The sequence below is a fragment of the Denticeps clupeoides genome, chromosome 5 (genome assembly GCF_900700375.1).
Source record: "Denticeps clupeoides chromosome 5, fDenClu1.1, whole genome shotgun sequence".
Taxonomy (NCBI): Eukaryota; Metazoa; Chordata; class Actinopteri; order Clupeiformes; family Denticipitidae; genus Denticeps; species Denticeps clupeoides.
The window spans coordinates 24,200,487-24,213,560 of NC_041711.1; the positions used below are offsets into that span (position 1 = coordinate 24,200,487).

Genomic DNA, 13,074 nt, shown 5'->3' on the forward strand with positions numbered 1-13,074 from the left:
TATCAGTGCATGCGGAGACAGAATAGAAAGAGCGCATGTAGGAGGAGAGTAAAACCCAATTGCAGATGTGGCAAAGAGGCAAGTCAGTCGAAGCTGCACCATCCACGAATGGTGACACTTGAAAACCAAAACAAGGAAGGCAAGAGACAAGACTTGGACAGAGTCAATGAGGAGGAGACAAACAACACAAAGATCAGTCTCTTTTCCATGACTGTTTAAACCCAAAGAAAACATTCCAAAGTTTTGAAAAAGTGCATTGTACTTTCGTCACCTTATGATTATTGCGTTGCATTAAATTGTGCATTCACACAAGACATGTTTGAATATTTATTTTCATTAAACATGATGTATTGACTTTCATCAAGATTAAGCAGCTCTGCATGCATAAAAATTCAAACTGTTGATTCTCAGACTTAAAATGCATGTAGCATTTTCAGTTCTGAAAGGTCTTTTGAAGGTGAAAATACAAAAATAATTGCTTGCACTGACTTCATTTGAATATCTGACACCTCCCACCTTCTAGCATCCTTTGCACCTGGAAAATACTGCTATATGTCATGTTTTACATCAACTGACTTTGAATCACTATCGTGCGAACATTGCCTTAAATGCAAAATGTCCCAAAGTTTTTGTCTTTTCTTTGAATTCTTTATCTGCCATGCCTTCTAATCAATATGTCAGTGAAGTACTACTAAATGAAATTCACCAGCAGGCCAAGGCTTAAAGCACAAAGTGTAACCTGTAAGCTGGCCTTCATTCCCACTTTGATTACAGATCAATGGCTGTTTGTTCCTGACATTTACAGTTGCTGAACCATGTATAAACCAAAGAACAGATGTACAAAGAGAATAGTGTTGAGCATGTTCAAAACAGTAAACTCAGGTGTCTTACAAAGCTGGTCTGACAAACCCAGCTGTATCGGGCACCAGAACAATAAACCACATGGATGCAGTACTTACATCATTTAGGCTGCTTCACCAAGTCATGTGCAAAATTCATGCAATCTGAAGTACCTTAACCACTTCAATATTTTATAAGGGACCAAAAAATCAAGTGAGAAACATATAAAAGGACAAAATAGAATGCTGCTCAGACATTTCTTTGATTCTATCCTGGAGGATGGGCATGTGGCAATGATGTCATGTACAAACTGTGTCCACAAAGTCCACAAAGAAAGTAAGATGTTTGTTTTGGGGAAATGATCGATTGTAACGGTGGTATATCTGTGTACTCTACAAGTGTAAGAAGACAGACTGACTCAAAACAACCTTTGCATGCATATTAACTACTGAACATCATTTACCAGGGTGTACCCAAGTATTTTTTATATAGACACTGTAAGACCACAGCCTAGAGGTTCTCAGGTTACTTCTTCAGTCAGTGTATTGCACCATGTCACAAAGCATTTATAATCTCAAGATGGTTAAATCCACTCCAATCAGCTGCATGAGCCCCAGATACAATTCCTTTAGGATGAGGTGCCAGGGATTTACAGCATGAACATACTGTAACAAACATGACCTATGGATGACTTTCCATGCATGAAGAATTGTTAAGAAAATTAGGAGCTTCTATATATTTTAGCTGTGCTTGGCAGGAAACTATTTTTATGTGACTTATGGACAGCATTGAGCCAGCAAATCTATTTTGAAATGAACAGAGACGACCTTGATTTGAGAAAATAAGCAAAAATGAATAGTACCTCACCCAGGAGGTATGTACAATCATTCTGTCACAAGCAAACAACAGCTTGCAGAATGTTCATGATAAATGGAGTCATAAGCAATGTTATGAATATAGGAAGTGGATGAAGACTGGAGGCTATGCTTGATGGTTGACCTACACGAGTACATTAATGTTTTCTATATTTGTAAGGAATAATGGACATTCACAAGAGAGCCTGCCATGAGAAACGATTACAAACGAATTAGTCATTAACCAGACATGATGTGCAGTTTATAGTGCTATTTTGTAAGAATTACTACAGAAACGTATGTAAAAGTAAAAATAATTGTGACTGAATTAAACTAAGGAATAGTCTGTAAAGAGCTAAATGCCTTGCATTGTATCCCCCCAAGGGTGGTAGTAGCCTAGTGGGTAATACACTTGAACAGGTAATACACTTAAAACCGCACTTACTATTGTTACCTGAACAAGACACTTAACCCTGAGATGCTCCAGGGTGACTGTCCCTGTTACTGATTGTAAGTCCTTCTGGAAAAGGATCTGATAAATATTGCAAATGTAAAGCTGTAGAGGGAAGTGTCAATGGATCTGAACATCCTTCATTCTACAAAATCTTCATTCCATAATATCGTCATAGCTCTTTTCACAAATAATAGCACAGCATGTGTTGAAATACAAAAAAAACATTATGTACATTATAAACAATAGAAACATTCTTTGTTGAAATGTCCAACTGATGATTGATGGTGTAAGTCACATTGGTGACGCTCTTAACCATATATGAACATTCTAGCGGTCAACAAAACCCCACTTCACCTCACCGTCTGACCTTTTGAACCTGGAGCCACTTATGTTAGCTTTTCACAGGCCCCTGTAAACATCACTAGTGCCCTTCCAAACATACAACCAGGTAACATGACAAAGGAGATGCTGTGTTGTGTACAGAAATATCTAGTATCATCTTCATACTTTTACAGTGGTCAAAGACTAAACAAAAGTGTTCATTGGCTGGATTCATTGAATCGAGTAGCATGGATTACCCTCCAGTAACCCTATCAGGTCTTACCAAATGCCCACAAAGCCCCCTGACACTAACTGTCAGCAGACTCATTCTTGGGAACCTCATTTTGTCAACTCTTTCGTTATAAAGCTATCTAAAAGAGGGGGGTTGGGATTCCAAATTGTTCTCTTTCTGTGAGGCCTTTTATTTCTCTTTGATTTTAGGCGACTCATTTAGTTTCATCAATCAAACTGTCTAAAGGATCTGTCGCTCTTCAAGACATAATTCCCATAATTTGTGCACATAACTCCCTTTGTACTTCCAAGAGGCAATGAATGTGAAAGATGGCATAACACTACATGGATTAGGAATGTTCCCATAGGATCTTGTGCAAAGGCAGGTGAATACATAGGGGAAAGGGAATTTGATGGCATTGAAGAAGAATGTGACCATGTGTTTCTTGGTGTCACTCTCAAGCCTGGGTAAACGGGGAGGGCTGCGTCAGGAAGAGCATCCGGTGAAAACTTTTGCCAAACCAAGTATGCCAGATCGATTGAGCTACTGTGACAACCCCTGATGGGAGCAGCCAAAGGAAGACGACTGCTCTAACGACGGCCCATAACAACCCTGGTGTAATGGAGGCCGGGTTACACCACACAAACCAGCCACCAGAGCTGTTCAACAGCATAAACCCAAAACTCCAACCGGCTGCACACCACGAAGTCTATTCAACCGCGCCTTCATACTTCATAGGTCGCCTCATGATCTATTAACATCCACTTACACATTTTGATGCTTGCCACTTCTTTTATTCTGTATTAATAACCTAATATTCAATTCCGCCATTCTGGACCAATTTCTATTTTCTCTTAATATCTTAGTGTGTCCTCCATTTTATTTGTAAGTTTATTTGTAGGCCCGCTCTGTCAACACACTAGTGATCTGCAGATTCCAAACAATTTAAAATGGTTATGTTGCACTGAAACAAAACTATGCCGCAAATTTACATTGTCTAAAGATGATCACCTAATCATCATTGTATGGAAATATCCTGGCAGTAGTGACACGACACCTGGTACCTGTGTTCAGGATCGAAACCTTGTGAACCTAGATTCTGTGTGTGTGTGTGTGTGTGTGTGTGTGTGTGTGCCTCAGACTCACACCTTGTTCATTTATTTAAATGGCTGATGCTATGCTCGCTGCTTAAACTGACTGCCGCCATCTTTTAAAATGTTGTCGTGTTCAGTTTTTAAGCACCATTTATTCTTTTTTTGATCATTAAAATCTTCATCTGGCATTCATGCGATTTCCTTTTTCTTACACAGCTCATTCAACAGCCATAACCTTTTCAGCAACGTAAAGCAAATTCCAGTAGTTATTCTAAGCCGACAGAAGGAACATAAACATTATTGTGTTTCAGTGTGTGTGTGTGTGTGTGTGTGTGTGTGTGCAGGCGAGCGTCTGTGTGTGTTTAAGAGAGAGAAAGAAAAAACATGGTTCCACTTCACAGTACATCAGAGGGCCCAGTGCTCCACACGCCGTAAGGTACACGCTTTTACAAAGTGATAGGGCTTAAGGTTTTTTACTCTGGGGCAAATGAATGATTTGAAACTCCCTCCGCTGCCAACCACATGGATGCTTGCTGATTAGGAGCCTGGCAGTGGTGCCCATGCCAAACAGGCAAGTTGACGGCTGTCGGCACTCTACCTCTCCCCGAAGGCTAGACCAGAGAGGGCCGCGTTTCCCTCCGGAAACCATGTGGGACTGTGTATACGCTTAAACCGCTCTCACGAGAACAAGGAAAATAACTTAAATATTATTTCTCTGTGTTGAAAGGACATTTATGGTTTAATGTTCTAAAATAAGGCTAAAGTAACTGTATTTAATTTTTTTTTTCTGGGGCATGACATGTTACCCATAGCTTTTTTTTTTTTTTTTTTTGTGCTGCTCTGTGCCTGTGCATCTGTTTGATCGCTCTCTCTCTCTCTCTCTCTCTCTCTCTCTTTCTCTCTCTTGCCCTCTTTCTTTCTTTTCTGTATTAAGGATTGGGAGGAGTCATGTGCATTTTATTTGCATGAAATTACTCACTAATCCTGTGTATTTTGCGATCTATTTAAGTGTTCCACTTAAATTGCGTGTTTCCTAGCTAATATCTGGTGGCCGATTATGAATAAACCAATGAATTAGCGATGCTGCGAGGAACACCACCGAAATCCTGGTTTGAAGTTACCTCTTCCCCACCTCTGACCAGGTGCCTCTGGGAACACAATTAGTTATGTGTTGTGGGTGGAGATAGAGATGTTTGACTAAACTAGCTGTTTTCATCGGTGTGAAGGCTTCAATCAGACAGCACAGCCTCCCAGGCACTGTTTTCTTCCTGGAAGGGCTGGCTGGTGGGCTTCAAAAGTATTGCAGAATTATACATTAAGCCCTCCTGGAAACTAGTGCACACAATGGAGGGGGATGCTCCGGATGCTCCTCACTGAGTGCTGAAATATCTTTCAAGCGCTGTACTATTCTATGAAATTACATTTACACTTAACCAATTATGCAAAAAAAGGAAACATTTCTATTACTTCCTAATTGCATTCTTGATTACATTAGATTTTTTTAATTTTATTTTTGGTAAAATATTCTGAAGTCACATTAATAATAAAAAAAAAAGATACTCAAGGAAATGTTTTAATTTAAATGGATCATTTGTGTTTTTCCAGTCAATACTATTGTGTCTGCAGGACTATTAACGCCGAATCAAACCAAGATTTGTTTGCTTGGTATATCAGAAAAACAACAGCAATTACTTCCATAAGCCAAATTGCCATAATAGTTTATTTTTTATATATTTTATTGACCTATTGTATTAGGACATAGAACTAAATATTGGGACGAGATTAAAAGAGCTTGACACACATATCCATCAGTGTATTTTCCTCCTTTTTTAAGAATTCTTAAGACCTGTTTGCAAATGTACGTTTTTGAAGGACCTCTCTTTATCCCTTTGTTCCCTCTGTTTAGATGCCATACAGATATTATAACATGACAGCATCTGTATCTAAGTGGCAACAAAGTGGAAATACATTTTCTATGCAAAGAATATTTTTATTGATGTCTGAGAGCAGAAGGTATGAACAGTGAACTGTATTTTTCTATTTGGCACTGATTGTGGGAATAGTCTGTTTTGCATTTATTAGTATTGACAGCCATGTCCCTCATTGCCACTTTCCTCTCTAATCCTTCACAGACAGACTGTTCCTAAAACAAACTACCCTGTTTCTCTTTAAATAATTAATTCTGCAGTTTTATTGAAGTAAATGACAGATATAATGGCATGATGTGAGAAATTACTATAACAAAATTCATTTAAATTATAATGGCATTATTACATATCATTTACATTATAAACAATGCATACACAAAATAATATGGAAACTATTATGACAGTTTGACAATAGGTAATCATGACAGAATTTAATATTTTTATTTAATTTGAAACATATAAACATTTTTCGAACTGAAATTCGGATTTGAAGGTATGAATTCATGTTGCTCGTGCATGTGATAATAAAAACAAATCGTATAAGAAATCGTTTTTGCAATGTTTGTGAAATAGACATATGAATATTAATACGTCTATTGAACGCTACAATACGAAAAATAAAAAAATAAAAAACATTATATTGAACACAATCTGCTTTAAAAACACCAGCATGTATTATCATAAAACAGGCGCTGACACTAAATTACATTTTTAATTTAATGAATGATGAAATGTAACTAAAACTGATTATGCTAATGAATCATTTGTCTTTACTCCCCGCAGGCGTCGATGAACTGAGCGGTATCGCGACACTTGACTGATCCGGAGCCCCGAGGCCGCGACAGGAGCTGTCCCCTCCATCCGGACACGCGGCTGCCGCCCCCTACCGTGCGAAGTGGAGCCTCGAAACACTCCATACCAACGTTATTATTAGGACTGGTTTTATATAGAATAGTATATATTGTTGCTTTTATTATCGTATTTATGTTTTTTTTTTTTGTGGATGTTAATTGCACTGATACTTTTCTTACTTTACTATCCAATCTAAGATCCCGTTACATTGTCTGATTGAAATAGTTTAATCTGAGTTCATTTTGCAAAGTTATGCATTTAAGGTGCATTTAAACGTATGTATAAGTGGGAGGCCATTTACCTGTTGCCTTTTATTCGGACCTTTGGCAGTTTACCTCGAACGCGCTTCTCAAACTTAATGGCCTGCATTTTCCTACTAAGAGAAAAGTGCAAACGCCGGGACCGAAAACACGCTATAAACCTCATTACATGACCGTTCCGGTTTTAATGTGTGTGTGTGTGTGTGTGTGTGTGTGTTTTCTTTTTTCTTAAATACCCATGAAGATTTAATTGATATATTTCTTGTTCTTCACCCGCATAAAAAGCCCGTGATTAGCGCAGATCAATTTGGGACGCGGGACAGGAGAGCGACACCCCCCACCGGCCGCGCCACGCCACGCCACGCCACGCCACGCCCCGCCCCACGCCACCCCAATTACGCGGAGAGACGAACTTTTTTCCCCCCGCGCGTCCAACAAACCCACGCGTGCGTCGTCGGTTACTCGCGGCGCGTAAAGGCGCGCGTAACCCCGGCGTACGGGAGCGCGCCGCGGAGTTTGTGGCGGAGGCGGGGACGAAATATTCAGATGAGCTCGAGTGACGGCGCCCGTCCCCCACCCCCCCCCACCCCGCGCGCGCAGAAACTCGCCCGCTTCCGTCCCGCCGCTCCGCACTCCGCCGCTCCGCCGGGGGACCGAGCCGCTGCCTCCGCGCAGCCCGGCGCGCGTTCCGCGTAGATGCGCTGATCCCCGAGACGCAACTTTTACTCACCTTCACCCCCCACCCCTCTTCTCCCCACCCCTCTTCCCTTTTTTTTTTAAAACATCTTCCTCCTCTTTTTTTTTTTTTTTGGTGGTTCCTCGCGCCAGAGAGGAACGGACGTTTACCGAGCGCCGATGTCGTATCCTCAGGGTTACCTCTACCAGCCCCCGGGCTCCCTGGCTCTCTACTCGTGCCCGGCGTACGGGGCTTCGGCGCTGGCGGCCCCCAGGAGCGAGGAGCTGGTGAGGTCGTCTTCTGGCTCCGCCTTCAGCCCCTACACCGGATCGGCCGGCTTCGGCAGCCCGCTGCCCTACCCGAGCGAGCCGACCACGGCCTTCCCGTCCTACCTGGTAACTTCTCCTCCTTCCGTGCGCACTTCGGGCTTTTATTTAAAGGTGGAATTTGGGGGTGTGTGTGAGGGGGATTGGGGGTGAACGCCAGGCCTCTGTTGCGCACTGACAGCCGCTTAAATGGTGAAAAACGAGCCGGGGAGACGCGGCGCCGGTTCCGCGGCGGACGTCGGTGGACTCGAGCCACCGGGGCTCGCGCTCGGTCGAATAAGCGCAATTAGAACGCGAGCAGATTAATTATGACGCTAATGACATGGCACTTAAAGCAGCGTGGGGGGTGCGGGGAAAAGGGGGTCCATATCCACCGCTTTGGCTAATTGGATTTGTAATTCCGCGGCGCGGTGAGAGATGCTAAGGCAGACAAACACCCCCCCCCCCCCCCCCCCCAACACACACACACCGTTACCTACCTACCACCCCCCCCCCCCCCCCCCCCCCCCCCCAAAAAAAAAAAAAAAAAAAAAAACAGAACGTCCAGGTTCACCGATATCGATTATCTACACTTTTACTGCTTGATAGCCGATATTTGGATATTTAAATTAACCTGATTTAGTACTAATTTAGAGTATTGTGTGTATTTAGTAGTTCTGGTAAATAAACTTTGATCAATGTATTAAAATGATTGTATTCTCTTTTTTCCCCTTGTTGCTGTGGTTGTAAGGGTTCACCGTACGACTCCCACACCACAGGCATGCCGGGAACGCTGAGCTACCACCCGTACGGGAGTCCGGGGTACCCGGGGTACCAGCTCAACGACCCGGCGTACCGCAAAAACGCCACCCGCGACGCCACGGCCACGCTGAAGGCCTGGCTGCAGGAGCACCGCAAGAACCCGTACCCCACCAAGGGCGAGAAGATCATGCTGGCCATCATCACCAAGATGACCCTCACGCAGGTCTCCACGTGGTTCGCCAACGCCAGGCGGAGGCTGAAGAAGGAGAACAAGATGACGTGGGCGCCGCGCAACAAGAGCGAGGACGAGGACGAGGACGACGGCGACGGCGACAAGAAGTCCGAGCAGGCGGACAAGCACCTGGACAGCAGCGAGACGTCGGCCGAGGACGAAGGTGCAGTGACAGTAAATTACTACTAATATTACTAATATGATTCCTCATAACGGGACACGCAACACGTGCATTTATTTGCGTTCCTTCTTCCAGGCATCAGTTTGCACGTGGATCATCTGACTGACCACTCGTGCTCCGCGGACTCGGACGTGGAGAAGTCCGGCGCCAAGGACAAGCGCGCGGACGACCCCGGGGGGCGAGGCGCGTCCCCGCGGCCCGTCGCGTCGCCGCCGCCGCCGCCGCCCCGGACAGGAATACCGGCGGCCGCGCCGGGCCCCGCGGCCAAGCCCAAGCTGTGGTCGCTGGCCGAGATCGCCACGTCGGAGCCCAAGCAGCGGAGCCCCAGCCCGGCCGCCAGCAGCGCCGCGTACCGCCCGCTCTACTACACGTCCGCCTTCTACGGCGGCTACGCCAACTACGGCGGCCTGGCCGGGCCGCTGCAGGGACAGGGGATTTTGCGCTACGGCGCCAAGGAGGGAGCCGCGCCGGGCCCCGGGCCGCACAGGAACAAGCCAAACCACGGCGAGCAGCACTTCCGCCTCGCCCACGCCCACGCCCACGCCCAGGCCGGTAAAGGTACGCGACGCACACACGCGCACGCCGTCACCGCGTTCATTTCCACGAGCGGCGTGTAAACCTGCGGATGTGTATTCTCCACAGAGGCCGCCGACGTATGCACAGTAGGAGCCCACTCTTACCTCGCGAGTTAGAAATAAGGAGGAGCGTTCAAGTAAGTTGTTCCCCAGAGCGCGGGCGGGAAATATGATCATATCTAATAACAGCGTCAGATCATGTCAAATTATTACACAGAGCCCTGCTGTAATTATTATCACTACTACTATTATTATTATTATTGTACTGATGCGACTTTTATTTCCTTGGTCCACAGGTAGGTGTCACAATTGCTATGAATAAAGCGAACAAGCCATGACTTTCCTCATTCGGTTTTTAAAAAAAAAATTTTTTTTTTTTCTGGCTCCCATCCTGCACCGCGGTAGCGACCAGGACAGCAGCGCCCTTCAGCAGCGCCCTTCTCTAGTCTTCAGACTTCTCTAGTCTTTTAGTCGCCCCCCCCCCATCCCACGGTGGCGGGACAGGGACCTCGCGTCATCTCTCGATGATGTATGTAAAAGCCCGCTGCCTGTGATTTATTATTATTATTAATATTATTATTATTATTTTATTTATTTTTTTTTTTAAATCATCATTTCTCAGGACGCTCTTTTGTTTCATTGCCACCGACGGATGACGAATTCGAGCCCCGCCCTCCCCGGCCCGCTCAGTGCGACTGTACATGATATATACTGTAGGACACTGGGAAATTAACTTGAGCAAAATAGGAGATAAAATTTGATATTTATTTTTTTAAGCAATGCCGAAGGTTTATAATTGATTGCAAGTTGTATTGCAGCTGAAACGGAATATTGTTTGTAAATAAATAAATTATGACTGTTTTTATTTAAATCGCTGAACGTTAAACAGTGTTGTTAACAGTAATATTTACTAATTTATATCTTTGATTGTAAATAAAATTTGCAAAATGCGGAGAAATTTGCGATTCATTATTCGACCGGAGAAGGGTGTTTTTTTATTTATTTATTTTTTTTTTATTTTAAAGAGGCCATTAATAAAAGCGAATAAAAAAACGTGGCTTGAATCGGCCGGAGCTGCTGGTTAGCGGAGCCTCGGCTATTTTTCACCGTGATGAATACGGCGGCGGAGCGGGACCGTTACTTCATCCCAGAAGACGGCGTGCGTGGCGAGCTTCATTACTGGAGAACGATCCGTAAAATCTGCCGCCTCCCGGGAGTTTAAACGCACATGGCAGCTTTCAGACTTCATCCATTATTGTTAGAATAATAATAATTATTATTGTTGCTGTTGCTGTTGTGCGTCGTTACCTGAAAGCCTCGGCGTTTTTCACGACGGAATCTCGGCGCGCGTTGCCTCACGGGAAACTTTGGGTTTATTGAGACGGGAGCTTTATTCTGAGGTGGCCACCCCCCCGGGAAGAATGGCACCGGAGGCGCGTCGTTCTCTGCGCTGGCAGCCGCACGTCGCCGCCTTTCAACTGTCAGCATGTGTTCTCGGTACGAACAAGAAAAAAACAACAACCAAAAAAAAAAAAAAAAGATGGGAAAACACGCACAGTGTCTGCGTTCGTAAAAAAAAAAAAAAAGTCAAGTTGAGCTCTCCCCGTTCTCCCACGTTCCTCACCCCCGCCCACCGGGAAGAGCTTCAGCCCTGAAGTCCACTGTAAAGGTCCACTCTCCACCTTCACCACGCAGAATTTGGGCGAAGTGCAGTTTTAGTTTTTTAGTTCTTTTCTAGAAGAAACTGGTTCCACGCGAAGGGACAGATAATTTTTTTTCAGAATTGCCATGATTGGTCAGTTCGGGTCGTTAATGCCATTTGGTGGAGGGATTTTCTGGGTTTAAGCAGCGGGCACCAGAGATGAAGTGTTACAAACCCACACAGTTTCGTTCAGGAAGATCAAATGTAGGCTTAAATCTGATCGTGGGAATTATGTCAATTTGAAATATATTTCCATGTGACCAACTGTACAAAAAAAAAGACGACAGGACCCTAAAGGCCGCCTTGTAAATGGAGTGTTATTTAATTTGAAGTTATTTTTCGTATGGTTTATAGTCAGGTACGGGCCGAGTGTCTAAGAGACCGGCGGAAAATGAAGAGTGTTTTCAGATGTAAGATGGTGCCTTTATTCACATTCCTTCATTTCAGCACATATTCCCTGGCTGTGCAGGTAAGCAGAGTGTGTGTGTGTGTGTGTGTGTGTGTGTGTGTCTGGGCAGCTATCATTAATCATGATGAATGAACCCTTTACACGTGAGTATTGTGGTTAATTAAAATTCTCTTTAATAATAATCATTTTTAAAGCTCATGAGAGCACTTCTCACTTTAACTAAGCGTTGAAAGGCGGGGGGGGCGGGTGGGGGCGGGTTCTAGGTTCTGAGTTAATCAGGCAGCAAACCTCCCATCAGGGTCTGGAGCGCCAATTCATCGCCGGTTGGGTCCAGTTGCGTCCTGTTGTGCTTGCTGTCCCGCCCGGAAGAAGTGAACTCAGTAAGAGAGAGACGGGGACTAATGGGACGGCAGCTTAGCTCACTGAGGGACGGCGGCGACAAGCGGGGGCTTCGCGCCGGATAAAACACACACTCCATCCGCGTTTCAATGCAAGACACAAAACCTGGTTTCCTGTTTGCTTATGAGAACCGATGATGAATTGCTTGATAATTTTGACATGTGACAGGCTCCACAAAAGGCCCTCATGAAATAATGATGAATTTCTTTTTTTTTTTTTTTGCGATTACTGAAAAGCCTCGGACTGGATCTAGCAGCCGTCCCCCTAGGGCCCGGGGTCATGACTCTCTAATGGCACGGGGGGGCTGTGTCTCCTGCCTCAAGTACTTGAAATAAGTATTAGCCTCAGTTTCAGAGGGAAATGGCCATCCATTGTTCGGAGCTCTTACTGAGATCATCCGCACTGAAGTGAAAAACTGCAGCCACTTTAGGGTTTTACGTGAAGATAGATTTTTCTGGACAGTGAAGATAAAAGGAAGATTCTGGATTTATCAGATGGAGGGTCTCTTCCCAGATCCCAGTAGACTCTTTCAAACAAGGCCAGTCAAATTCACTCGAAATATGACAGGATGACTTTAACAATAAACAGTTGATTAGAAGCATCCGCCTGTGTGTGTCGTGTTTCAGTGTCATTGTGAGAATTTAATAAATGCAGCCAGTCTATTTCAGAATATTGTATGAACATATGCACTTGATGGTCAGAAGCCTGGAACAGATGCTGTACTGTTTCTGTCATTTAATTAAAACCCCATATTATGTTTGGAGACATTTAAAACAGCAGCGCTGCATATTCGAAACTACCTTCCAAAAACGGTAGAAACACAACATCAGACAAGCTGCTTGTTTGAGAAACAAAAAACATGCTTTTCATTATGCAAATTGCATATTTATATCATAGATTACATATAAATGAATATACATATACAATGAAATGATCTTGGTTTACAAAACACAGGAACAATTCTGCCTAATACAATCTGTCTAGAACTTTAAAAACCA

At 44.1% G+C, this 13,074-nt stretch overlaps 1 protein-coding gene across 4 annotated transcripts; it reads left to right on the forward strand.

The window, feature by feature from the left end:
- The first annotated feature begins 7,189 nt into the window (after positions 1-7,189).
- Positions 7,190-10,518, forward strand: irx2a (iroquois homeobox 2a). Of its 4 annotated transcripts, XM_028980107.1 has the most exons (5): positions 7,192-7,906; positions 8,568-8,973; positions 9,067-9,549; positions 9,634-9,703; positions 9,863-10,518. In XM_028980107.1, the coding sequence occupies exons 1-4, from the start codon at positions 7,691-7,693 to the stop codon at positions 9,681-9,683; spliced, it is 1,155 nt and encodes a 384-aa protein (XP_028835940.1). In that variant the 5' UTR covers positions 7,192-7,690; the 3' UTR covers positions 9,684-9,703; positions 9,863-10,518. The 4 variants fall into 4 exon arrangements, 2 of the variants coding, with proteins under 2 accessions (XP_028835939.1, XP_028835940.1); XR_003749784.1 differs by having other exon boundaries at positions 7,190-7,906; positions 9,067-10,095; positions 10,189-10,518; XR_003749783.1 differs by having other exon boundaries at positions 7,190-7,906; positions 9,067-9,703.
- Positions 10,519-13,074: the final 2,556 nt, after the last annotated feature.